This window comes from Neomonachus schauinslandi, chromosome 11 (genome assembly GCF_002201575.2).
Source record: "Neomonachus schauinslandi chromosome 11, ASM220157v2, whole genome shotgun sequence".
NCBI lineage: Eukaryota > Metazoa > Chordata > Mammalia > Carnivora > Phocidae > Neomonachus > Neomonachus schauinslandi.
The window spans coordinates 15,517,197-15,544,236 of NC_058413.1; the positions used below are offsets into that span (position 1 = coordinate 15,517,197).

Consider the following 27,040-nt stretch of genomic DNA (forward strand, 5'->3'; position numbering starts at 1 on the left):
TGCTAAATGAAAGAAGCCAGACACAGTCACCTGTCGTATGTTTCTATTTAAGTGAAATATCCAGGGAAGGCAAAACTATAGAGACAGAAAATGGATTAGTGGTTGCCTTGGGCTAGGAGGGAAAGAGTGGGCCACAGTGGAGGGGAGTGACTGCTAATAGGTAAGGTATGGGGGCAGGAGGAGGATGAAAATGTCCTGAAATCAAATAGTAGTGATAGTCATTTTAAAAAATTGGTTTTGATAATGGTTGCACATTGGTGTGAATATACTAAAACCCCTTGCATTGTATACTTTAAGTAGGTGAATTGTACAGTATGTGGATTACATCTCATAAAGTTTTAATTTTTAAACAAACTATAGTTTGGTCATTTTCTTCAGTGTCAAAACTGTAAATGGGAATAAGAGACTTCTACCCTTGGAGGAAGTCTTGTTATCTGCCACCAGGGTCTCTTTCCAGGTCCCCAGGCTATAGAATAATTGACTGTGGTCTCAGATGAGATTTTTTTAAATGGTGATAAGGCGACAAAGTGAGTATGACAAAGTGCTTAGTTATATTTCCTTCTTAAAGCAGATTTAAAGACTGCATTTGAATGAAGCTTTCTGGAAACAAGAATAAGTGTTCTTTGTAGGATGCCATTCAGTATATACTTAGGAAGAATGCTTTTTATGTCCAAATAATCCCATGTTGTATTGCTCTAAGAAAAATTACTTTTCATAGACAGAAACCAGTTTATTAATTTACAAAGAGCTTAGACAGTCTGCAAGAAAAAACTTAACCAAACATAAAAATGCATGGAAGATGTAGGTAGGCACAGTACACACTAAAAAAATACAGTGAGCCAGTAAATGAAAGATACTCACCAGTACTTGAAATTATTAAAGATATGCAAAGGGATCCCAGAAATGGGATGCCATATTTTGCTTCCCAAATTGACCAAAGTTTATATTGAGAAGTATTTTTTAATAAAAGCCTTATTGAGAGGGATGCCTGGGTGGCTCATTTGGTTAGGCGTCTGCCTTCTGGCTCGGTCATGATCCTGGGGTCCTGGGATTGAGCCCCACATCCGGCTCCTTGCTCAGTGGGAAGTCTGCTTTTTCCTCTGCCTGCCACACTCTCTCTCTCTGACAAATAAAAAATAAAAAATAAAATCTTTAAAAAAAAAAAAAGCCTTGTTGAGATACAACTCACATACCATATTGTTCACCTATTTAAAGTTCAGTGGTTTTTAATATATTCACAGTTCTGCAACCATTGCCACTATCTGTTGATTTCCGAACATTTTTATCACATTCCCATACCCATTAGCAGTCACTTCTCCCTTCCCCCTTCCCTTCCTCTGCCTCCTCCAGCCCTAGGCAACCACTAATCTACTTTTTGTCTTTATAGCTTTGCCTATTCTAGACATTCCATGTAAATGGAATCATACAATATGTGGTCTTTTGTGACTGGCTTTCTAAAAAGAATTTTGAAGAGTTGATAAATTGTGCAGTTGGACCTGCCCTGGAGTTTCTGGTCTCCGTTCTATTGACCAATTAGCAAGCTGGTTCTTGACTTCATATCACAGCTAAGCAGAAGGATAGTAATTGTGTTTCCAGGCTGATGAGTCTTTGGCCCCCAGCCCCATTCTTATTCTATCTTCCCAGTAGCAGCACATTCAGAGATGGCCGTTTTGAATGAGGCAGCCTCAAATGGAACAATTTTATAGGACTGAAACATAATTTAATAGTTTCCTTCTTTGTAACTTGCCCTTTTCTACCCTCCCAAATTAGCTTCTCTGATACATTTGCTAATGATTCCCATTGTTCCGTATTTTCACTGTACTGTTGAATCATACTCTTCACTTTCCTGCTCTCTCTTGGAGAGAGGCTAAAAGCTGTTTTTGAAAAAAGGTTTCTAATTCTCCTTTCCAAGCAACAGAACAGAGGAGTCAGAGAAGCAGAGGCAGAGAGAGGCATGCAGGCTATCAGGTTTGGTAGAGCTCATCTACCACGTGACTGTCATGATTATTAAGATTTTATCCCTAGACACATTCCCGAGGCTTCCAGCCGACAAGTTGAAGACCTGACTGAGAGAATGAGACTTGGCAGCTTGGTTTTGCTGTTGTTCTCTGGTGGTTGGCCAGGATCGCTGGATTTAAGTTTCTTTTTCCCCTTGTTTTGTCTCTTGTTAGAATCATCCTTATTTACTCTTTTGCTCTGAGGCTCCAGGGGAAGACTCTGTGGTCATATGGTAGAGAGTGAGCTGCTGTGACTTATAGACAACTGCTCTTTCCACTATCTCCTATAACATGAGCGAGAGTCTGGGGCTCTTTATGTCTTTCTCTCTGTTTTTATTTCTTAATTAATAGCCGCCTTCTTTTTTTTTTTTTTTTTAAGAGCAGTCTTAGGTCTACAAAAAAATTGAGTGGAAAGTATAGAGTTCCCATATACCTCCTCCCACACACATACCCATAGGCCACCCTCACCATCATCATCCTTCTCCAAAATGGTACATTTGTTATATATAATCCACAAACCAACACTGACACACTGTTATCACCCAAAGTCCATAGTTAACATTAAGTGTGAAACTTATGGGTTTTGGCAAATGTATGATGACATATATCCACCATCATAGTATCCTACAAAATAGTTTCACTGCCCTCAAACATCTCTTTTGATGCTACAACTATATCTCCCTCTCTCCCTGGCAAACTGCTGGCAACCACTGATATTTTTACTTTGTCCATAGTTTTTGGCTTTTCTAGAATGACATAGTTAGAATCATACCGTATATGGCTTTTTGCTTCTTTTACTTAAATTTCCTCCATGTCTTTTCATGGCTTGATAGCTTGTTTCTTTTTAGAGCTGAATAATATTCCACTGTATGGTTGTACCACAGTTTATTTATCTATTCTTCTATTAAAGGACATCTCGGTTGCTTTCAAGTTTTGGCAGTTATGAATAAAGCTGCTATAAACATCTGTGTGTAGGTTTTTGTGTGACATATGCTTTCAGCTGATTTGAGTAAATACCAAGGAACATGATTGCTGGATCATATGGTGAAGAGTATGTTTAGTTTGCGAAGAAACTGCCAAACTGTCTTCCAAAGTCGCTGTACCATTGCATTCCCACCAGCAAGGAATGAGAGTTCCTGTTGTTTTGTATCCTCTCCACCATTTGGTGTGATCATTGTTTTGTATTTTAGCCATTCTAATAAGTGTGTAGTAGTTTCTCATTGTTATTTTATTTTGCAGCTCCCTAATGAGAAACGATGTTGAGCATCTTTTCATATGCTTATTTACCATCTGTTTATCTTCTTTGGTGAGGTATCTGTTCAGATTTTTTTGCCAGTTTTCAAATCAGGTTGTTATTGTTGAGTTTTAAGAGTTCTTTGTATATTTTAGATACCAGTCCTTTATTAGATAAATGTTTTGCAAAGATTTTTCTACTGGTCTGTGGCTCGGCTTTTCATTCTCTTTTTCATAGTGTCTTTCACTGAGCGGAAGCTTTTAATTTTAATGAAGTCAACTTTGTCGATTTTTTCTTTCATAGATTGTGCTTTTGGTAGAGAAGTCTTTGCCATACCCAAGGTCACCTAGATTTTCTCCTGAATTAGCTCCTGAGAATGTTACAGTTTTGTGTTTTACATCCAGGTCTGTGATGAGCTCATTTTTATGAGAAGTACAAGGTTTGTATTTAGATTCATATTTTTGCATGTGCACCATTTGTTGAAAAGACTGTCTTTCTCTATTGAATTGCTGTTGCGCCTTTGTCAAAGATCAGTTGACTTTTTTTGTTTGGGTTTATTTCTGGGCTTTTTGTTCTGCTCCACTGATCTATTTGTCTATTCTTTTGCCAGTGCCACACCATCTTCATCACTGTAGCTTCATAGTAAGTCTTAAAGTCAGGTAGTGTCAGTCCTCCAACTTTGTTCTTTCCTTGCATACTGTGTTGGCTATTCTGGATCTTTTGCCTTTCTAGATAAATTTTAGAATTTGTCAGTATTCATAAAGTAATATTCTGGAATTTTGATTGGGATTGCATTGAATCTATAGATCCAGTTAGGAAGAATTGACCTCTTAACAGTATTTAGTCTTCCTATCCATGAACATGGAATATCTCTCCAGTAAATATTGGAGATCTTTTGTGATTGCTTTCATTGGAGTTTTGGAGTTTTCATCATATAGCTCTTGTACATATTTTGTTAGATTTATACCTAAATATTTCTCTCTCTCTCTCTCTCTCTTTTTTTTTTGGTCTAATGTAAATGGCATTGTATTTTTAACTTCTAATTCCTATTCCAGTTATTCATTTGTCATTGCTGGTATATAGGAAAGCTATTAACTTTTTGTATCCTACAATCTTGATATAATTGCTTAATAGTTCCAGGAGTTACTTTTATTATTCTGTGGGATTTTCCACATAGACAAACATGTCATCTGCGAACAAAGACAGTTTTATTTCTTCCTCTCTAATGTTTTGTTTCTTTCTCTCCAAGTTTTGTTTCTTCTTATTTACTTTTCTTACTGCATTAGGTAGGACTTACAGTAAATGATGAAGAGGAGTAGTGAGAGGAAACATCCTTGCTTGTTCTAGTCTTAAGGGAAAATCATATAGTTTCTGATCATTAAGTATGATGTTAGCTGTAGCGTTTTTGTAGACATTTTCTATCCAGTTGAGATAGTTCTCCTCTCTTCCTAGTTTCCTGACAGTTTTTATCGTGAGTAGGTATTGGACTTTGTCACATGCTTTTTCTGCATCTATTGGTATGATTATATGATTTTTCTTCTTTATCCCACTGATGTACTGGATTATATTTATTGATCTTCAAATGTTGAACCAGCCCTGAATACCTGGGATAAATCCCACTTGGTCATAGCATATAATTTTTAAAATACATTACTGGATTTGACTTGCTAATATTTTGGTGAGGATTTTTGCTTCTGAGAGATTAGTCTATAGTTTTCCTTTCTTCAGTGTCTTGGTCTGGTCTTGGTGTTGGGGCAATACTGGCCTTATAAAATAAGTTAGGAAGTAGTCCCACTTGTGTTTTCTGTAAGAAATTGTAGAGATTTCATGTAATTTCTTCCTTAGATGTTTGATAGAATTTACCAGTGAACCCACTTGGGCCTCGTGCTATCTGTTTGGGGAGGTTTTGGGTTTTGTTTTTTTTGTTTTTTTTAAGTATTCATTTATTTATTTTTAGAGGGGGGCGGAGGAGGCAGAGGGAGAGGAAGAGAGAGAATCTCAAGCAGACTCCCTGCTAAGCACAGAGCCCATTGCAGGGCTCCGTCTCATGACCCTGAGATCATGACATGGGCCGAAATCAAGAGTTGCTTAACCAACTGAGCCACCTAGGCACCCTCTGTTTGGGGAGGTTATTAATGATTAATTCAGCTTAATAGATATAGGCCTACTCAGGTTATCTATTTCTTCTTGTGTAAATTTGGGAGACTGTGTCTTTCAAGGAATTGGTCCATTTCTTCTAGATTATCAGATTGTTCATAGTAGTCTTTTATTATTCTTCTAGTGTCCACACATCAGTGGTGATGGCCCCTCTTTTATTTCTTATATTGATAATTTGTGTCTTCTTTTTTCTTCAGTTAGCTTGGCTAGAGGTTTATCAATTATATTGATCCTTCTAAAGAACTGGCTTTTGGTTTTATTAATTTTTTTCTGTTGATTTCCTGTTTTCGGTTTCATTGATTTCTTCTCTAATTTTTATTTTTTTTTCTTACGTTGAATTTTTTTGAATTTGCTCTTCTTTTTCTTATTTCCTAAGGTGGAAGCTTAAATTATTGATTTTAGATCTTCTTTTCTAATAGATACATTCAGTGCAGTACATTTCCTTCTAAGCACTGTTTTTATTGCATCCAACAAATTTTAATAAGTTGTATTTTCATCTTCATTTAGTTCAAAATATTTTAAATTTTTTCTTGAGATGTCTTCTTTGAGCCATGTGTTATTTAAAGTGTGTTGCTTAATCTCCAAGTATTTGGGGATTTTCCAGTTATTTTTTTGCTACTAATTTCTAGTTTAATTCCCTGTCATCTGGCAGCATACTTTGTATGATTTCTATTCTTTTAAATGTGTTATAGTGGGTTTTGTGGCCCAGAATGTGATGTGTCTTGGCCTAGGCTGTTTTTCAAGGAGAAAGTTACTCAAGAGTCTAGGGCCTTGACATTTGACCTTAATTCTAAAACTAAATGCGTCTGTCACTTGGCCGTGGCACATAATTTGCATCTGTCTCTTGGCTGTGGCACATAATTTGCACCAGTCTCTATAAAAGGACCTTTATCTATGACTTATTGATTATACAGAGCTGTACCCATAGAGGAAAAGCATACCCATGACAGAAATGGGAAACTAAGTTTGCTAAGGGAATATTTGTATAATGCTATGCCTTTGATTAGTTTCTTTCCAAAATCAGTGTCACTAAGAGTTTGCATGCTGTTAGCAGTGGGAATTCTAGTAGTGGTACTTCCTAAGAGCACCTATCTTGGAGTTAAAATGTAGGCTATATTTATTTAGCTTGGAGTTTTCTAACCAGGGATGATTTTGGTCCCCAGGGACCATTTGGCAAATGTTTGGAAACAATTTTGGTTGTCATAACTGGGTGAGGGGGTAGTGTGCCACTGGCATCTAGTGGGCAGAGGCCAGGGATTTTGCTAAACATCCTCCAAAAGCCCAAGACCAACCCACGCCTTAAACAAAGAATTTTCTGGCCCCAAATATCAGTAGCGGAGGTTGAAAAACCCTGAGTCTAACTTGTTCCATCCGATCATTACTGAGAAAACCTTGAGGCCTCAGAAATCTCTCAGCAGTCTCTCAGGATTTGGCTTCTGAGGCTAAGTGCCTCCTATGTAAATACCTTGTAGCTTAGTCCATTAATTCATTCTGGCACATTTCCTATACCTTCAGCTTAGTGGCCAGAGGCCTACTAAATGGTTGGGGCTTTTTAATAGGGTGATACTTTTTCTTCCTGATGTTTCCGAGAGACAGGCTCAGCTGGCTTGCGGCTCTTGCAGAAGAGAACCTGGTGACAATACGCTAATCTGTTGCTGGCATCTTTTGCTTCCTAATCTATGTTTACACGGCACTGAAAATCGACTCCCTGGTGCCAGGCTCCATTTCTCCTCAGCGCTCTGGCACCATTGGCAGAGAACACCTCCCCAATCCCTTCCACACAGTGCTACCCATCCGTGTTTATTACATTGCACAGCTGTTCTCCAGAAATGTTTTCTGGAGGCATGGATGGTACAGGAGCTTCTGGAGCTGGGGGTTTGGAATCTTAATCGTTGTGTTCCCAGTTGCAGATCCACAGCACTCTTAAATCATCTGGTATTTTCCTTAACTGTTTTCCTGATTGTAGCTCCCATCCTCTCCCCCAGATTTTAAGCTCCGAAAGTACGGGGTTTGTTTCTTCAGTTTATTTCCTACTCTTTTTTAGCAGCTAGCATTTCATTCATCAACTGAGAAATCAACTGACCTTCTATTATTTTGTGTTTTATGCTTTTCTGTTAAAAGTTAGAGGACATGATAAGGAACTACAATGGTGTGAGAAAGACTGGTGGTCAGAGGGAGATGTCAACTATCTAGATAAACAAGCCAGGGGAACACTTCATAAGCTCAGTGATGTTGAGCCTGGATCAGAGTGAAACTGAGTAATTCTTTCCAGCGATGTGGTAGACCTTAGAACTAAAAAATGATTTTCATTATCAAAGGGGCCTAAAAAAATAAAATGTTCCTATTAAGAAAGTCCTATATGTAGCTTACCCTCCTCATGACCCAGGAATCGCTCAGCAAAAGTTCCCAAGTCAGGTGTAATTATTATAGAATATTCTATAAACGTTAAAATTATTAAGAACATATTTATTTACCTCATTGAGTGATATGCCACAGGACCCTCAGTAGGAGTTTGAGGTCAGTGGGCTCGTTGACAGCACCCCCAAATGCTATAATTCTCAGGCCTTCAGGGAGATCATGACCATTTGGGTCTATGTCTTTGAATCTGTAAGATTTTAAAGAATAAATTGTGGTGGGGGTATTGGTTTATCTAGAACCATATTCCTCAACCTTTATGTAATTATTACCCTCCTAAGGAGATTTCGTAGACATTTTTCCCCTAATCATCCCCCCTCCCATGAAATTTTAATATCATAGATAGGCTGTGTATCTGTCATATACTACAGTGTATTGGAGGCGAGCTAGTGATTGCACTAAGAGTTCCCCATGAACCAGTTTTCGCCCCCATGGGGGCAATATTACCCATATTGAGAATATATAATCTTAGCAGTATTATCATCTTGGAAATGAACTGTTTCACCTTTCTTTACAAATTGAAACTGGGACAAGGACACCATCAATAAACTAATGTTGAAGAGAGTCTTCTCATGTAATAACTTGCTGCAACTGGAGAAGAGTACTTTTCTGGCTTGTATGGAGGACATTTTCTCTCTGAACAACCTCTCTTGACCATTTGAGGAAACAATAGGGAAAGACCAGGAATGGCAGAGCAATAAATGCAGCTCACCAAAAGCGGGGGGGTGGGGGGGAACCGATGACAGGACCCTTTTGTAATGATACGCAGAGGAGGAAGATTGTGATACTGAAGAATCTAGGTATAAAATTGTCCATTGTTCCAAGGCTAGTAAGTTCTAACAAGTTCAGTTTCTTGAAGTAGGTGATTTTCAGCAGAGAATACCATTTAGGTCGTCTAGCATACAACAGTGTTCTATTCTCCCAAGAGGGTTTGGCTCTGTCTGATCAAAAGGGTGGTTGTGTATGAAATGCACCTCGGAAGGAGGAGGAGGAAATGACATGTTCATGTAAATGAAATACAACTGCAAATTAAAGTGTCACCCTGTTAAAAAAAATCCATTTTTTATTTAATTGGTTACCAAGGAAAAAAATGTCATGCAAAAGTGTATATCTCAGGGAAAGTTAAACCGTGAGATGTTTCAAGTGAATCCAGATTCAAGGAAGTTCTCATGGGGCGGGAAGGGGAGGGGTTTGTAAAATATTGCCTTAATAAAAATATTCTGATACTGAAAAGCCAGACTCATAAACTTCTGCTGTGTTACATGCCAGGGGTCCAGAAGAAATTAACAAACATGACTTCATTTGTTCTTTACTGTCTCTATCTATCCAGTCAGCTATATACTGGCTGCCTCTTCCCTGGAGGAAACCTCCTTTTGAGATGTTTTATTTGGAAGAAGGTTGTGTACAAAGGAGGAGATGCTTTCTCCCAAAGAGTGTTGCTTACTACAAAGACATCCAGGAATGAAATGCTTTTCTGTGTGGCTTTTCTGTGTTAATGTTGTCCTCCCATTTTTCACTCCCCCCCCACTGCCACACGCATTTTTATGAAAACTCATCTGTCTCTTTAGACTGAGAGTCTACCAGACAGGACATATACGGTACCTGCCACATTGTTGGCACTAAGGAAATGTTAAATAATCGTGGGAGGGGCCGGTGAATGGGATTATGTTTCTGGTAGAATTGTTCTTGAGATATGTTTGGTTTCTCTTTGAGATGGGGACTTGGCAGATGGTTCTTCCTCTTCCCCCTCTCCTGCTAATCCCAGTACATGTTGTTTTATGTTTGCAGAGGAAACGTGGATAAAGACTATACTGTGCTCTCTTTGTCTTCTCCCCCACCAGGGGCAGTGATTGGTGATGGACAGTCTGCTGTGGCCAGTAACATTGCCAATACTACCTACCGGCTCCAGTGGTGGGACTTCACTAAGTTTGACCTCCCTGAAATCAGTAATGGTAAGTCAAAGTGGAGCTGGTACTGGTGGAGGGGGTATTTCTTACTGGTGAGCCTGAACTCAGAAACCCATGGAGTACTGGAGTTTTCATCATCTTGTTGAGCAGCTGATTTCCCGGTACCATTTCTGCAGCTCACCATCAGTAATTCAGCAGACATGTTTTAAGCACCCACCCTGAGCAGCGACCCATGGTAACTGCGGTGCTAGGAGCAATGCCAAGATGGACACAAAGATGAAGGTGTCTCTCTTCTGGGGAGTTCACCAACTAGTAGCTAATTGTCCTAAGCCTCAATGTTTAAGTGGAACTGAGAAGCAGGGAAAGAGAAGGGAGTATAGGAACTGAGAGCTAGCCCTTGTGCCCCTTGAGGAAAGACTGTGGTGATGTTAAACTCATTTATTTATCCAGAGCTGGATGGAACAAAGTGAATGACATGGTCAGTATTTAATTTACAAACATATGTCTGAAGTCTGCAATCCCATATCCCAGTTGTTCATCACAGCATTTTATTTTATTTTTCAAATATTTTATTTATTTAAGAGAGAGAGAGACAGCATGAGCGAGAGAGGGAGAGGGAGAGAGAGAGAATCTCAAATAGACTCCACGCTGAGTGTGGAGACCAGTGCGGGGCTCGATGCCAGGACCCTGAGATCATGACCTGAGCCAAAACTAAGATTTGGATGCTTAACCACCTGCGCCACCCAGGTGTCTCCCATCACAGCATTTTAGACAACTTATTTCAATTTCTATCTAATGAAGGACTTGCACATTCCTAGAAGTGGCAGTTCAGCCTCTGCTTAAATACTTAAAGTGATAGGTCACACTATCTGGTGAGATGGCCTGATCTTTCACTGATAAGCTTCTGTTATTGTTCCCTTGCTGTTATTTCCTCCCGTTGGTCCTGGTTCTACCTCTGAATCTCCATAGAATATGTCTAATGATACCTCTTCTGATGGTCCTCAGCTGTTTGAAGATAAATTGTCATTTCCCTTTGAATATTTCTTCTCAGGCCAGACTTCCTTCCTGAGATTCCTTTTACTGATCTGGTTTCCAAATCCTTGACAGTTCTGTTCACCTTCCCGTTTGACTTTGGGGGACCAGAACAAAATAGAAAACTCCAGATGGGAGCTGTCCAGTACATAGCGCAGTGGTGGTTTGGACAGTGTTAATTCAGCCTGAGATTTCAGCAGCTTTTCCTGAAGCCACTCTTCAGTTTCGGTCACTTCAAATTCCTAGATAATTATTAAGAAATCGAGGCTCTACCATTCTGTTTATTTGTGCAGTTTGAATCTTTTAAAAACCAAAACAGGTTTGGATTTGCTCCTGTTAAATTTTATCTTCATAGTATCAGTTGCACTTCCTAGCTCCTCCCTCTCAATGTCTTTTTGAACTTTGGATTCAGTCCTTTTCTCTCAGTCTTACATCACCTACTAATTTGATAAATACACTTTCTCTCTCTTCCTTTGATTTACTAGGAAAAATGGTCGATCAGTCAGGATATTGTACTGGGCCTTGTGTGATGTTGCTGTGGACTTCCTCTTGTGTCAACTTTGGTTCCTGAATTAGCACCCTGGCCTGGTGTTCACAACTGAAGCCCACATTTTTTTTTTTTTTAAAGATTTTATTTATTTATTTGAGAGAGAATGAGAGAGCACATGAGAGGGGGGAGGGTCAGAGGGAGAAGCAGGCTCCCCGCCGAGCAGGGAGCCCGATGTGGGACTCAATCCCGGGACTCCAGGATCATGACCTGAGCCGAAGGCAGTCGCTTAACCAACTGAGCCACCCAGGCGCCCTTTCCCTTTTAATCTTGTCTGCAAGGTATTGTAAGAATTTGTCAGATGCCTTAAAATAATCAAGATATTCTCTGTCTGTGGTGTTTCCCGATATGCCAGTCTTGGTATCCTTATCAGACCATGAAAATGAGGTTAATTTTTCATGTCCTGATCTTAGTGAAACCACAGTAGCAATCATTTCTTTCTTTCTAAGTGCTTATAAGCCACATGTTCAATAATCTTTTCTTTAACTCTTCTGGGAATCAACTGCAATCTACTTTTTCCTTTATTGAATACCAGGTTTGCTTGCTCATCTCCAGATTTCTGGCCCAGATCTTCTTTGCCACAATTTATTTCCAGTTATTTTGTTTATATTGTTTACTTTGTTTTTTTTTTTTAATTATAATCTGAAATACATTCACCATTCAAAAAATTTTGGACTATAAAATAATAGTAAAAAGTTTCCCAACTCTGCTCTCAGCTATAGGCCACTTCTCTCCAGAGGCAACCACAATTAGCAGTTTCTTGTGTATCCTTTCAAGGATATTGTATGTGTGTGTGTGTATATATATATATAGGCAATGCAAATGTATGTTTTTCCATCTTCTGTTTAACCCAGATGGTAACATGTTATACACTCTTCTTTCTACACTTTGCTTTCTGTACTTTACCGTATATCTTGGTGATCTTTACGTACCAGTATATAAAGAGTTTACTCTTTCTTTTTTAATGACTGCCTAGTTTTCCATCGTCCAAGTGGAATCTCTGGGTTCCATCTTTTTTTTTTTTTTTTAAATTTTATTTATTTATTTGACAGAGAGAGACACAGCGAGAGAGGGAACACAAGTAGGGAGAGTGGGAGAGGGAGAAGCAGGCTTCCCGCGGAGCAGGGAGCCCGATGCGGGGCTCGATCCCAGGACCCTGGGATCATGACCTGAGCCGAAGGCAGACGCTTAATGACTGAGCCACCCAGGCGCCCCTGGGTTCCATCTTTTAATCAGTCATTTTTCAACTAGTCTTCTCTGAGGAACTTTTAAATTGTTTTCGGTCTTTCCTATACAAAACATGTTGCAGTTTGTCATTTTGCATCCGTGCAAGATTATCTACAGGATAAATCCCTGTAGGATAAATCTCTAGAAATGGAAGTGTAGTTAGGAAGAGTACATACATCTGTGATGTGGGTAAATGCTGCTAAGTCACCCTCTGTAGGGGTTATGCCAACTTATACTCTTATCTGCAGTTTATGAGAATGCCTGTTCCCCCTAAACTCTTGCTTGTAGACTGTGTTACCATATTTTTGGATATTTGCAAATCTGATAGGTAAAAAATAGTATGCAGGTATTTTAAATTTGTATTTATCATATTACAAACCAGGTTGTGTGCCTCTTTACACACTTAGCTCGTGTATATTGCCTTTTCTTGACTGGTCCCTGTGCTTTACCTATTTTTTATTGTGTTGCTGATCTTTTCCTTACCAGTTCTACAGGAGCTCTTTCTAAATCAGAAAATTAACGTACAAAAGGAGTTTCCTAGTTGTCATTTTTCTTTTGACTTTGCTGAAGGTTATTTTTGTCATAGAACTTATTTTAAGTAGTCAAAATTATCCAACTTTCCGTTTATGGTTCCCAGGTTTTGTGTCATCATTAGGAGATCAGTTAGTACTTTTGTATTTTAGTTTTTTTTACCTTTAAGTCTTTGATTCAGAGAAGTTTAACCTAGTCCCAAATAAGCAGAATATGAACCAACTTTTACCCCATATGGCTACTCATTTGTCCCAGCCAGTTTATAGACTAATTCATTTGTGTCCATTGATTTGGGATGTCACTTTGATCCTATTTTTACTTTCCTGTGTATATTCAGATGTATTTCTAGACTATCCATTCTGTCCTAGTGATCCGTTTGATTATTCATGTGAGAGTACTGCAGGGATTCAAGTTTTCAGGCATTGTGTTATAGAATCTGGTAGGACCCGTCTCTTCTTGTTATTTTTTTGAATCCAAATTTTCCTGTCTGCTCAAGCAGTTTTGTTTCCCTGTATGGACTTTAAAACTATTTTGCTTCTTCCCTTCACCCCCCTGAAAAAATCCTATTAATATAATTACTGCAGTCACATTAAATTTGTAAATTAACTGAAGGAGATTCAATATCTTTATGGTTAGATTTAAGAATATGGCATGATTTTCCATTTCCACAAGTTTTTGTTGTGTTTTAGGAATGTTTTAAAGTTTTCTTCATATAGATCCTTCACAATTCTTTGATTGATTGATTGATTGATTTGAGAGAAAGAGAAAGCGCGTGCGTTCATGCAGGCGAGCAGGAGGAGGGGCAGAAGGAGAGGGAGAGAATCCAAGCAGAATTCCTGCTGAGCGTGGAGCCTGATGCAGTGCTTGATCCCACCACCCCGAGATATGACCTGAGCTGAAATCAAGATTTGGGTGCTTAACCTACTTAGCCACCCAGGCGCCCCTAGATCCTATACAGTTCTTAAGTTTACTGTCAAAAGCTTATTTTTAAAATCCTACTACTATCTTACTGAATTGTTTACTAATTGTAGTTGTTACTCAGGTAAATCTCCTGGGTGTTCTAGGTTTGTTATCTGTAAGTAATGATAATTTTACCTTCTCCATTCTAAGTTTTACATTTGTGATTTCTTTCTCTTGTCTGTTGGCTTTGGCTACCATCAAAACAATAATAATAATAATAAATAATAAAATAATAATAGCAGTCATTCTCATATTGCTCCTGATTTTAGTGGGAAAACTTCTTTTTCCCAGTACTTTTTTTTTTTTTTTAAAGTTTTACTTATTTAAGTAATCTCTACACCCAACGTGGGGCTTGAACTCATGACCCCGAGATCAAGAGTCACATGCTCCTCTGACTGAGCTAGTCAGGCGCCCCTAGCTTTTTCCCAGTAAGCATATTGCCGGCTTTTAGGTTGAACTAGAACTAGTTTATCATTTTAAGGAAGTCATCTATTCCTATTTTATTAAGAGTTTTTATCAAGAATGGATATTGAATTTAGTCATGACTTTTCTTTCAGTATCTATGAAGATGATCGTATGTTTTTTTTCCTCTCCTTTGATCTAATAGTATAATCATTATGTTAATAGATTCTGTAATATTGAACGCATCCTTACATTTCTTGAATAAACCCCACCTGGTTCTTTAGTGTAAAATTCCTTCCCTGTAGCTTGCTAATAAACTTTTTTCACTGATATTTGTAAGGGAGATGGCTCTGTCCAGGCTTTTCTTTTTTATGAAATCTATGGATTTGGGTATCAATGTTACTATGCTTGTGTTATAAATATAATTTGGAAGTTTTTCTTTTTTTTCTTTGGAACAGTTTAAATAGAATTGGAATTACTTAGACTTTTTGTGCTTTAAAGGTCTGGGCCTGATGCATGCATGCATGCTTGCTGGCTTGTTCACTTGCTTGCTTTTGCATGCGTAGGGGGAGGTAGTTCTTTGATAACTTTCTCTGTCAACTGTCCTGTGATGGTTAGACACGTGAACTCTTAAGCTGCACTATCTGGGTTTGAATCCCTGGTCAGCCATCTTCTAGCAGTATGACCTTGGTTAGTTACTTAATCTCTCTCCACCTTCATTTCCTTTTCTATAAAATGAGAATTTAATAGTGCAAACCTCATAGGGTTATTATGAGAATTAAGTTAGTTAATAAAGTTAGTCATTCTGAACAGTGCCTGACATATAGTAAATGGTCTGTGAGTGCTAGCTATTTTCATCATGTTTTTTTCGAGAAAATTGCACCATGATTCTTTGAGAGTATGGCCATAACTCTAAATTCCCACCTGCCCCCATCTTTACTACTCTGAGGTATGTAGTCTTCCTCTCTGGAGAGTGGTCATGTGAACAAGATGTTGCTCTCACCCTGTTGCCTTATCTGTAATGGGCTTCCCATCTTTCTCAAGCATGTTGTTTCTACCCAGTCGGAGATCATTTGCCTTGCTAGAAACGCAAAATATTCAGAATACAGGCATTGAATATGCTGCTAGCATAGCTTTGATGCCCTTTCTGGTTGTCCTTAACATGTTTTGTATAAGCCTCAACTTGTTCCAACTACAACTTCCTGTAATTCCCCTTCTGTGTTTCTTCTTACATCTTTTGATCCTGACTCTTGTAAAGCCTGAGTTGATCAGATAGCATCATGTGCAACCAGAAGGACTAGTTTGGCTCATGCATGGTGTTAGAATTCTGCTTTTTAATAGTGCCCTATTTTTCTTAGTTTTGACCTTAGAAGAAAAACTGCATTCTGGGAGTTTAGGGCATATATGTCCGATGATAGCCAATGTTCCTTTCAATGGTATTACCCTCTAGAATGACAGTCACTTTTATCTGAGTTTCCTATCATTAGCTCTTAACTGTGTTTGCTGGTTGGTCTGAATAAAGTCTAGTTACAGTTGGCAGCTTCACTCTTGACAGATTCAGCTGTGAGAAAAGTAAGTAGGGAATCTTTTTTGCTGTAGGATTCATTTCTGAACACCACGTACCTCTTAGTGGAGGGTAGCCTTTGGCCTTGGCACAACTCGTGCCTGGGAGCCACTGGTCTTGAGTTTTACTCATGTGTTCAGCAGCCACTATGTTGCTGGTCATCTGACTTATCTGAATTGTATTTAACTTTTCTCTGGAGTTAGTTGAAAATTCTTTCCACATGTTTCTCTCAGGATGCACCATTAATGAATTACTCTCTGTAAATTAGAAGTTTATGAAAAGGCCTCAAAGATGTGGATAATTTCAAGAACACTTTCCTGAAAAAGTAGCTCATTGGGTTCACCCTGGTTTTTAAGAGTGAGCTCTTACTGGTAAAGAGCATTGGTCACTCGGGTGCCCTGCCAGCACCAGCCTTCAGAAACCCCACAGCTGAATGGTGTAAGGCAGACTGCACCACAGGAGATGTAGTGATTGCTGCCTGTGGGGAGGGCTTGTAATGTCATCGGGAGGACTGTGCAGGAGGTCTTATTCTACAACTTCAGGGGCTCAGAGATAGCCGAAAGGAAATTTTCCTGCTGATTTAAACCCCTTCGAGTTTTCCAAATCAGTATCTAATATATTTACAAAAGTACTGCAACTGCTAATCGCTCCCATGGCCTCATCTGGCCAGCCAGCAACAGGCTACAAATCGATCTTTGTACAAGGTGTTTGTTTATAATTTATGGAGCTGATAGGAAGGCAGAGCCATCTGCTCCTCCAGGCATCAGTATTTCTAGCCCCTCCCATTCCCTGCTAGGGCATTTTCACTTGGAAATCATTTATAATTAGGAGGAGATTACATTGCAGAGTCTGGAACATGGCTTCCTGCTGTCTTCTGCATCATTTTTTCTCCCCCTGGAGCTGCCCCCTGAAGCTCTTAAGCAGCTTTGATTTGAAAAATCCTTTCTTTCCTAACCTTTATTTCCATTTTGAGCTGCCCCATCACCCTTCCCCACATGTGTTTTTGCCTTTAAGTGTAGGGCAGGTTGCTGGAGCTACGGCTCAGGGATCAAGGACTGTTTGGTAAGGTGGCAGTTGTCCAGTGTGGTCCCACACCAGCAGCATCAGAGACACCTGGGAACTTGTTAGAAAGGCAAATTCTCAGGCCTCACCCCAACATTCCGTGTTTTAGTAAGCCCTCCAGGTGACTCTGATGCATGCTAACACTTGAGAAGCAGTGTCGGAGGGCCAGGCAGGGAGCAGAACAAAGATTTCTAGTGCTGTGTGGGTTGCTAGTATCTTAGGCTTTATTTCACTTTACCGTTTTCTCTACCTGCTTACATTATTGTTGAGTCCAAAAAGAGTGAGTTGCCCTTGCCAAAAAGAGTGAGTTTGCCTAGCATTACTTTCCTAGGGCCCAAGAAAACAAGTAAACAGGTCCAAGAAATCTCGTCCTGTGTAAATTAACTCATCGAAATTGCAGCGTTATGAGAAGTGGCACAAGTGAATTGGAGCGGTGACCACTCACCATTGTAACTGAACATTTCCATTTCCGCATGGGAAATTAATAGACAACGAGCGGCAAATGTAAGCTGCTAATTGGAACTTTGAAAGAAAAATGAAATTGTAAACACACCACCCAGTGCTCGCAGAAACGAAGCTACCAAATCACAGTGTGCCTGCCACATCCCCTTCATTAGGGCAGGAGTGAGACCCTGGATCACTAGCGGCACAGTTTCTGCAATTAAACCTGCTGCCGGAGAGGCTGTGCTCGAATTTTCAGCATTCTCTTTTCATTTGTCATCTGCATGTCTGTCTGTGTGCTCACCACAATGACTGGGAGCGCTTTTGAAACTGGGTGGGGCTGGTGGGGAGGGGACGAAATTTGGGAGGTGGCATTATGATGATTCCAAATCATCATAATGTAGTAAACACAAACATAGCGGCCTGGATTGGAGGCTGACAAAATACTTTTTGTCTATATGCCCAGTTTTTCAGGGGCTTAGAGCCAAGCTTTCCAGAAAAAGGAACACCTTACTTGTACTCTCCTTCCCACCCTGGCCCTGCTTAGGAATTAATCTGGCAGTAAGCAGCTTTTTTTACTTTAGTGGTGAGCTTTGAGGGTTACTATAGGCTTCTATACGTTTGACGGAGTTGCATGTTAACACACATGAGTGAGATCATAACAGCAAGATAGAAAAGCATACTTTCATAAAATACCCACCATGCATTTTTGAGACATTAAATGTGGAATAAATGGTAATTGTGCAAAACTGTCTTAAAGTTTGGTGGCTGTAGTCTCAGTTTTCAGTTTCTTTTTATCTTTCTGAAGGTTGTGCCAGCCTCAAGGTTAGAAAATCAAGATGGACTCATGCCTGACGCCTCCCCCGTTCCTTCCCCCCACCTTTTTTATATATCCCCAACTGGAATCATGTGTCAATCCAGGGAAGGAGGAAAAGATTGTCATCTTTTTGGCACCAGGCTTGGGACCCTGAGTAAGGAGCAGACGGTCTCAGTGCTAACTAGATAAATCTAGCCACACAGGGTAGAGCAGATGGTGGGTTGGAAGTTGAGCAGTACAGAGCCCTAATGGTGATAGCAGTGAATATTTGGATGTCATTATTTTATTAGTTAGCAAACAGAGCCATCCTTGTGGTCCCTTCTCGGTGTTATGTGTAATGGTGCTGTAGGTGTGAGCCCCCGAGAGTTGGCACAATAGCCTAATCAGTGTGTTCTGATGTCTTTTTTGATCTACTTTGTCATCTCTGTGGCTTCATTAGCAACACACAGGGAAAGGAAGATGAATATAGAGTGTTAGAAATCACTGCGTCCCTGAGCCCCTAAGCCTCAGGCCCCTGAAAAGCAGTTCTCTGTTTTGTGTTCCTTAAAGTAATTTCCTGGGGAAACTTGCCCTTGATCTTCCAAGGCAAGCATTTGGGCTTCCTGGAATAGATCACCTGGAATCTGATGAAGGCCGCTGAGCTTGGCTTCTTCTATCTTTCTTCCTTTTTTTTTTTTTTTTTTAAAACCATAATGTGTTTGACAGTGGACATACAGGTAATCTCTAAAATAAGAGAAGGACCAAAAAGTTTCTTTGCAGGTACATTTGAAGTAGATCTAAGTGAGACAAAGCCCAGAGGAGCTTGGTCCCTTTGGATGTGTTGTGCTGTTCTGCTTGTGCCCACGGTTTGGGCACTCTGTTCCCAGGCTCACCTCAAGGGTAAGCCACTTCCTCCTGGCAGGGAATTATACAGTGGGCTTCGGAGACTCGAATGAAAATCAAAACAAAGCCTGCAGGCACAGACGCAGTGCTGGCCAACGTCTCATTAGTCATGTGGAACAGGATCTCCCCATCCCCACTGACACATTCTTCCACCACCCCCATCCCTACCCTGTTCCCTTGAGCCTGCTGCCTGGCTGATCCTGGGCTTAATTCTTTTTTTTTTTTTTTTTTTTTAAAGATTTTATTTATTTATTCATGAGAGACAGAGAGAGAGAGAGAGAGGCAGAGGGAGAAACAGGCTCCCAAGGAGCAGGGAGCCCGATGCGGGACTCGATCCCAGGACCCTGAGATCATGACCTGAGCCGAAGGCAGACGCTTAACCATCTGAGCCACCCAGGCGCCCCCTGGGCTTAATTCTTAGTAGCTGCTAAGTACAGGCTGGGGCTGCTGCCCCTGGATGCTTGCTTATGGTATGGATAAGGCCTAGAGCGTAGTGAGAAATGAAGAGTTCCAGCCATCCAGCCACAGCTGGGCTGTGTTTCTCTTTGTCCTCTCTTGTGGTATTAGGGATTCGTAGTAGCAAGGAGCTGTCCAGAAGACTGAAGTCTCTAACTGTTCCATTTCTCTGAAATGAGAAAATAAGACACAAACTAATGAAATGACTTCCTTCTCCGAGGTCGCATAGCAGCTATGCAGTAAGACTCTCACCCCAAGGAAGCTTTACCTGGATCACCTTTCTCTTGGAATCAGTGGTTTTGCATTTTCATTCATCTTAGTTTTGATCTTTTGGACAGTAACAGCTGTTGAATGGCTCTCCAGGAACAATTTTTAATAACTTTTTCCTTATCTCTCTCAAATGATGTTTCCTAAGTGTGAGCTAAGACTCAGCAGGTGGTTGTGATTGTGTTGACTATCTGTTGTTTCCTTTTAAAGTGGTAAAAGACACATCTCTTTCCTGCCTCTTGTGTTCCTTGTTCCATGACATTTTAGTTTGATTGACAGGGTGGACTTCAGCATTTTTAGAGAGGGTTCAGGCCCTTAGAGAGGCCCCAGAATTTCTTGGCCCAGAATTTTTTACACCATCAACTCCAAAACTTTCTTACCCTCTTTTCTTTCTTTGTCTGATGCAGCTTCCGTGAATGTGCTGGTGCAGAACTGCAAGATCTACAATGACGCCAGCTGTGACATTTCTGCAGATGGCCAGCTCCTGGCAGCTTTCATCCCTAGCAGCCAGAGGGGCTTTCCTGATGAAGGCATCCTGGCAGTGTACTCCTTGGCCCCCCATAACCTGGGTGAAATGCTCTACACCAAGCGATTTGGTAAGGGATAGGAAGCCCAACCTAGCGACAGAGGGACGCTGGTGCCTTGGCATGGGCATTCCTAGGTGAGGCACAGCTTAGGAAGGAGTAATGGTCATAGCCTGCCCCTGCTTCCCTGGGGCACAGGCCAGAGGAAGATGGCTTTGCAGGAGTCCTGGCTGGTAGCATTGCAGAAGACTCTCAGAGTAAGAGTCCTTCCTGCCATAATAGCGTCACCAACACGCTCCTGTTGTGACGGCCACGGATAAAGGAGGAGCTTTGGTCACGGCTTGGCACACTCCTACACTTCAAGGCAGTTTGGTATTGTGTATTAAAAGCCCCTAAAGTGTATGTTCTCTTTGATCCAGCAATCCCACTTCTAGGGAAATAATCAGAAAACTATACAAAGATCTATCTACAAGGATGTTCACAGCAGTGTTACTTATCATAGAGAAAAATGTCAAATGGTGAAGAATTGCTTAAATAAATGATGATGCACAGACAGGGCAGAATACCATTTGGCCTTTAAAATGCTCTTATAGAAGAATATTTAATGGTGGAAAACGGTCATTACGTATGAAGTGGAAATAGGAGATTTCAAAGTACTATTTACAGTATGGTGCCAGTTTTTTAAGATATGGTGCTGTGATGGCAGTGGTTAGCATTGGTCAAGTACTTTCTGTATGTCATACGTTGTACTCAGTACTTGACATGCCTTCTCATTGTCCTCCTCACTGCACTCCTATGAGAGAGCCCCTGGGTAACCAAAGATGCAAATTGGAAATAAAGAGAAAAAGACTGAGAGGGAACATTATTTCCTTGTGATGGCAAGAACTCTGGGAAACGTCTCTCTGTTCTGTTGGCTCTCAGGTCCCAATGCCATTTCGGTGAGCCTGTCCCCAATGGGCCGATACGTAATGGTGGGCTTGGCCTCGAGGAGGATCCTACTGCATCCCTCCACAGAGCACATGGTGGCCCAGGTCTTCAGGCTGCAGCAGGCCCATGGTGGCGAGACCTCCATGAGGGTGAGTGCCATGGCTCGTGCCTCCGTTGTAGGGCAGCTCTCCAGACTTGGCAGGGTAGTGAAGGTTAATGGTGTGACCTCCCAACCCGGGTGAGAGGTAGCATGTTTGTAAGGAGTACGAAAGACTGCTGTCCAGCCCATCTGTGACCAGCAGGCTTCACTTTTAGAAGCTCTGGACTATTAAAAGGCAGGAGCTTTCTCACACCCTAGTTCCTGAGCTGAGCTCCCGAGAGGCTTGAAAGTATCTTTGGATGAAGCCCAAACTGAATACCTCCTTACCTCAGTGTGAGACCTTTGGTCTGGAGATACATGAAGGACACAATGAAGTATTTATGCTTATTAAAAAAAATTTTTTTTTGAGGAAGCAAGCTATAAAAAGTGATATATAATATGAAATGTTCTTTTCTGTGGGTTATAATCATGTTGGAAGATGAGGCCTTTGCATAGCTGCTATGCTCTTAACCGTCTCATCCATTTTATTAGCAGAAGAAGGTCTTATTGGGACCCTCTCTTGTCTGAGGTGGACCTCTCTTGTATTGCCATAAAAGCCTTCTGGGCATCGTGGGGTTAGTGGCCTTCTGGACTCAACCATACTGGTTTCTGAGTTCCCATGGGGGCTCATTTGCTTTTGCCAAGGGGAATTGAGCATTTGAATGGTTCTCTAATTAGATGGTATTTAAGCTCTGTCTCAAGCTAAGAACCTGTGAATTCCCTTAGCACTTTGTGTTGTGCCATTTATAGTTTTATGCACTTGTTTATGTGTTGTTTTGTGTTTTCTTTAGCTGAGTGGTATGTATGTTTAATCTGCCCAGTTAGGTTCAGTGTAAGCTCCTTAGGGACATATCCCCCAGGGCCCTTCATTTAGTGCGATGCATGTAGATGCTTGATGCCTGGAATGGAAGCATTTGTTTTAAAGAAAAAGCTAGCGATAGGATCCATTATGTAGAAAGTGACAGAAAGTGGGTGGCCTAGCGTGGTGGTCACCAGCCTCTTCCTCCCATCTCCTACAGGGACCCTCTGTCTGACTCTACTGAGTCACTTTCCAAGCACCCTGAATTTCAGAAGGCCCTTTCTTGCCAGTGTGCCTTCTACCTGCCCCCCTGCCCCCCAAACCTGACTTCGGCAGCTCTTTCCCTTCTGCGGGACCTTTCTAAATCACTCCCTCCTTGTGCCACCACCCTCCTTGGTTCCCCCGAGCTTGTGTTAACACTCATCACATCAGATTGCACTTAACTTGTTTCCATGTCATTCTCCTCTTTTGGACTGTGAGCTCCTCGAGAGTGTAGACCATATCTGTGCCATGTTTATGAAGTCCAAGTACCTAAGAAGGAACCTGACATTTAGGAGAAGCTGAATGAATGGAAGAGAATCTCAAGAAAAGCGTCCTCCTTAGCATTTCTAGGGGATAACGAGCAGAACCAGTGATAGGTGACAGCATGTTCCACCAAGCCCCTGAAAGGGTAGAAGCAGGCAGTCTGTGCTCTTGACATCATACTGACAGGAAAGTCCCGATTTCTGAATCCCAGGTGACTTTGGAAGGATCTGGTATTAGGTGCTTGGGAGAGGACATCATGAAGTTCACAGGCCTGTTTTCTTAACCTAGATATTTGAGGATGGACATTGAGCTTTAGTTTACATATTATTTTGCTTCTCCTCAGCAGATTTGGATGGTAAAAGTACCTGGTGTCTGCCTTTCACTACCTAGAATCCTGGTCCCAACAGCTGTTCTTCTAAACCCTTCCTGCCTAATTGTGAAATAATTGTTTATAATCATTAAGAGACAGGATCTGATTTCGGCAACACTAATGGACCTCTCCAGCCTCTTCCGGAAGCCAGGGCTCCTGCCCAACTCCCGGGTCCAGCCTGCCAGTCCTCCATCCTAGCAAGGTTCCTCCTTCCCATAAGTAGCTAGAAACATCTGGCTGAGGGCAAACAGCTACAGGGCGGAAGCCAAGATGTTGTCACATATGGGGCTGGCAGCTCAGGGAATGCAGTTGGAGGAGTCTGCTGAGGAGGTGTGGTAATCCACTGCTGTCCTGCTAAGGGGCTCAGGGCGGCTAGCCAGCTGCTGTATGCCTCGTGACAAGAGCTATTTCTCAGGCCTCCTAGTGAGGCTTTTTTGATTCTCGGTAGGCACCATCTGCCACTTAGGGAGCTGAAGTAACTAGAAAGCTCCCATTTGGGAAGTGTTCCTCTCACCCAAGAGACAGGATCCAGCCTTCTGAGCAAGGTTTTGCTTACCCTTTTCCACCAAGTCTGACTTTAAACCCCTGCGCTACAGAAAGGTTTCTGGTTTTCCAGGTCTTGGTTGCCCCTTACCTCCAGAGGCACCAAAGCATTCAGCAAATGTCCCTGAATTCAGTCATTGGTGGAAGGGAAGACACCAGCTTTTTTGGATAGCTGTGCTGTACCACCGTTTAAGGCAAGAAGTGCCTTTTTGTCTGAGAACAGGGAGCGAGGGTTTAATGGGACAGTAGAGCATCTCCCTCTGTGCACAGGTAAGTATAGGTGGGTGTGTCCATCTGTAATGTCAAGCTCTGTCTTCAAAGGAATGCTTTTGTGGGTGATGGGCCTGTCCTCAAGCTTCTCTACTCAGAATCCCCCTTCATTTTAGTCTTACCTCTTGGAATTCACTATGGTAATATTCAGAGAGGTGAGCTTCTTGGGCCAACAGACAGTCCCAGGAGAACGTCCTCCAGAGCATTGACTTAGCGTATTTTAATTCCCACTAAGTGACATCTCTCCCCAAGAGATGATCTCTTACCCAGTCCCATATGAAAAGTCTTCTGAAAATCAATGGCTAATTGCTGGCTTGCCTTGGTGCATTTATTCTGAGCGGTTCTTCAGACCTCTGGATTAGTGCTTCTCAAACTGTGCTCCTTGGATAACCTGCATTAAAGTACGTGGGGTCCTTGTCAGAAACAGACAGCACTTGAGGCCTAAAGAGCCACATAAGAATGGGGCGGGAGGGGCACAGGTGTTTGTATTTGTAAAACAGGCTTTCCAGGTGATTCTGATATGCACTCGAGTTTGAGAACTGCTGTTTTTAATGACTGCTTTCTTCATTTGAGGTCTCTGCCCTCAGCGTCCTCAGCAAGGAAGGGACACAGTCTCAGGTTTACTTGTGGTTTTATGCATGGTGCTCTGATCCTTGGCTAATCTTGTTGTGGGCACGGTGGCCTTTGGGCTCCATTTCCCACCAGACTCTTACTTGGCTTTTTGGCTGACTGTGCTTCACCTCCCATCTTTTCTCAGCTGTTGCTGCCCTCCGGGGCCCTCCCTTGAATAGCCATGTGTTGGATTCTGTTCTTCGCCCATGTTGAGCCATTTTAATTTTTATCCTTGTTTCTAGGATCAGGGTCCTTTTGATATTTCCCTCCTCTGCTTCTGAGGCTAGGCTCAGTCTTCCCAATTTTAGTATGATTGGCAAGTCTGGAAAAATAAGACTGAGCACATGTTTTATCTCCCCCTTCCCTCCGTCCATTCCAGCCTCCTCCAGGCTGGGGATGCCACTCTGCCTCAGGGGCTTATTTTCGGTCTGACTCCCTTGCTCTGGAGCCAGGGAGGGCTTTTTGTTCATTTCTGTTTGGTTTTTTAAGTTAGGCATTTGGAGATTGCTGAGCTGAAGTTTTGCTGAATTCTCAAAACACGAAGCTGCCTGTGTGCCCTCCCTGCTTTCATTTTCTAATTGGAAGAAGGCATAATATTGTAACAGAAAACTGCAATTAATTTTCCAAAATAGTGGCAACTTGCACATTATAATAACTTTGGTTGTAACCAAGTGAAAGCATAATAACAAAAATATAAAATTACTAATGATACCGGAAATAGTCCTATACCATACTGCTCTTCCACTTTTGTGTAAGTAATAAGTGCTGTTTTACCTACAGCAAAAGTCAGCAGCTGGGGGTGGGTGGGGGTGGTTCTGGGGCATTTTGAGCTGGAAAGCAAGAATAAGGATTAGTGCTTTCAACACAGGAAGTAAAATGCTGTCTACTCTTCTTCCCAGATGCATAGACCATCCCCCCAACAGGTAGGGGATGTGGGCACATAAGTGGTTCAGTAAGAACTGAAGCGGTCCTCACTGCATAATCCCTGCAGGTCCTAGAGGCAGGGGTTGCTTGAATCTCACCAGTGCTGTTCGCTTTTCTCTGTGGTCATTTTATTGGCAGAAGTGATGAATGAGGGGCGCCTGGGTGGTTAAGTCGTTGGGCGTCTGCCTTCGGCTCAGGTCATGGTCCCGGGGTCCTGGGATCGAGCCCCGCATCGGGCTCCCTGCTCGGCGGGAAGCCTGCTTCTCCCTCTCCCGCTCCCCCTGCTTGTGTCCCCTCTCTCGCTGTGTCTCTCTCTGTCAAATAAATAAATAAAATCTTAAAAATAAATAAATAAATAAATAAAATAAAACACAGGGTTGATAAAATGAAAAGGTGAACTGTGGGCTAGAACGTATTTGCAACATGTATAACTGACAAAAGGCTTGTATCCCAAAAGAACTCCTAAATCAAAAGAAAAGGCCTAATAGAAAAATAGGCAAAAATATTAGTTAGGATGGGGCGCCTGGGTGGCTCAGTCGTTAAGCGTCTGCCTTCGGCTCAGGGCATGATCCCAGGGTCCTGGGATTGAGCCCCACGTCGGGCTCCCTGCTCCTCGGGAAGCCTGCTTCTCCCTCTGACCCTCCCTCTTCTCATGTGCTCTCTCTCTCTCTCATTCTTTGTCAAATAATAAATAAAATCTTTATTAAAAAATAATAAATAAATAAAGTTTCATTGGGCGCCTGGGTGGCTCAGTCGTTAAGCGTCTGCCTTCGGCTCAGGGCATGATCCCGGGGTCCTGGGATCGAGCCCCGCATCCGGCTCCCTGCCCGGCGGGAGGCCTGCTTCTCCCTCTCCCGCTCCCCCTGCTTGTGTCCCCTCCCTCGCTGTGTCTCTCTCTGTCAAACAAATAAATAAATAATCTTTAAAAGAGAGAGAAGTGATGGATGAGGACACCATCATTTGACTTGGATGGGAGGAGCTCTAGGGCAGAAAGCAGTTCAGCTCTCCTTTCTCTGTGGAACAGCATAGTGCTCTTCAGGGCAAAGCCTCAAATACTTAAGGGTCAATTTTATTGAAAGCTTTTTCTTTGTGGCTATGTGGTAAAACCGCATTCAGGTGTCGAGCAACTGTTACCTAGATAGATTATTGGTCTGGAGGGGGTGCTGGAAAGAGACCAGCCCCTCTCTCCTTCCCTCCCTCTCCCCCTTCCTTCTCCCTTCTCTCCCCTTCCTCTTCCCCTTCTCTCCCCCATTTTCCTCTCTTCTCCCCCTCTCTCTTCCTCTTCACTCCCCTCCTCCCCTACTTCTTTACCTTGAGAGTCCTGCTCTTCAGTGGTGGACTGTCCCCATTGTGCACCTTCTTCCTCTGGAACTCTGGCTCCAGAGATAATGTATCCCCCTCATCCTCAGGCAATCCTAGGAAGCAGGGAAGGAAAGGAGATTTGTTACCTTTTTTTTTTTTTTTACAGACCTACAATCTACTCAAAAGTAACTGGGCTGTAGTTCTCAA

General features: G+C 41.8%; 1 protein-coding gene across 6 annotated transcripts in view; it reads left to right on the plus strand.

The window, feature by feature from the left end:
- AMBRA1 (autophagy and beclin 1 regulator 1) overlaps nt 1-27,040 on the plus strand; it is a 146,208-nt gene that overhangs the window by 93,452 nt on the left and 25,716 nt on the right. For all 6 annotated transcript variants that reach the window (XM_044919409.1, XM_044919411.1, XM_044919410.1 and 3 more), the window contains 3 exons: nt 9,645-9,755; nt 20,306-20,494; nt 21,344-21,498. In XM_044919409.1, coding sequence (XP_044775344.1) covers nt 9,645-9,755; nt 20,306-20,494; nt 21,344-21,498 — 455 coding nt within the window. The remainder of the gene's footprint in view (nt 1-9,644; nt 9,756-20,305; nt 20,495-21,343; nt 21,499-27,040) is intronic.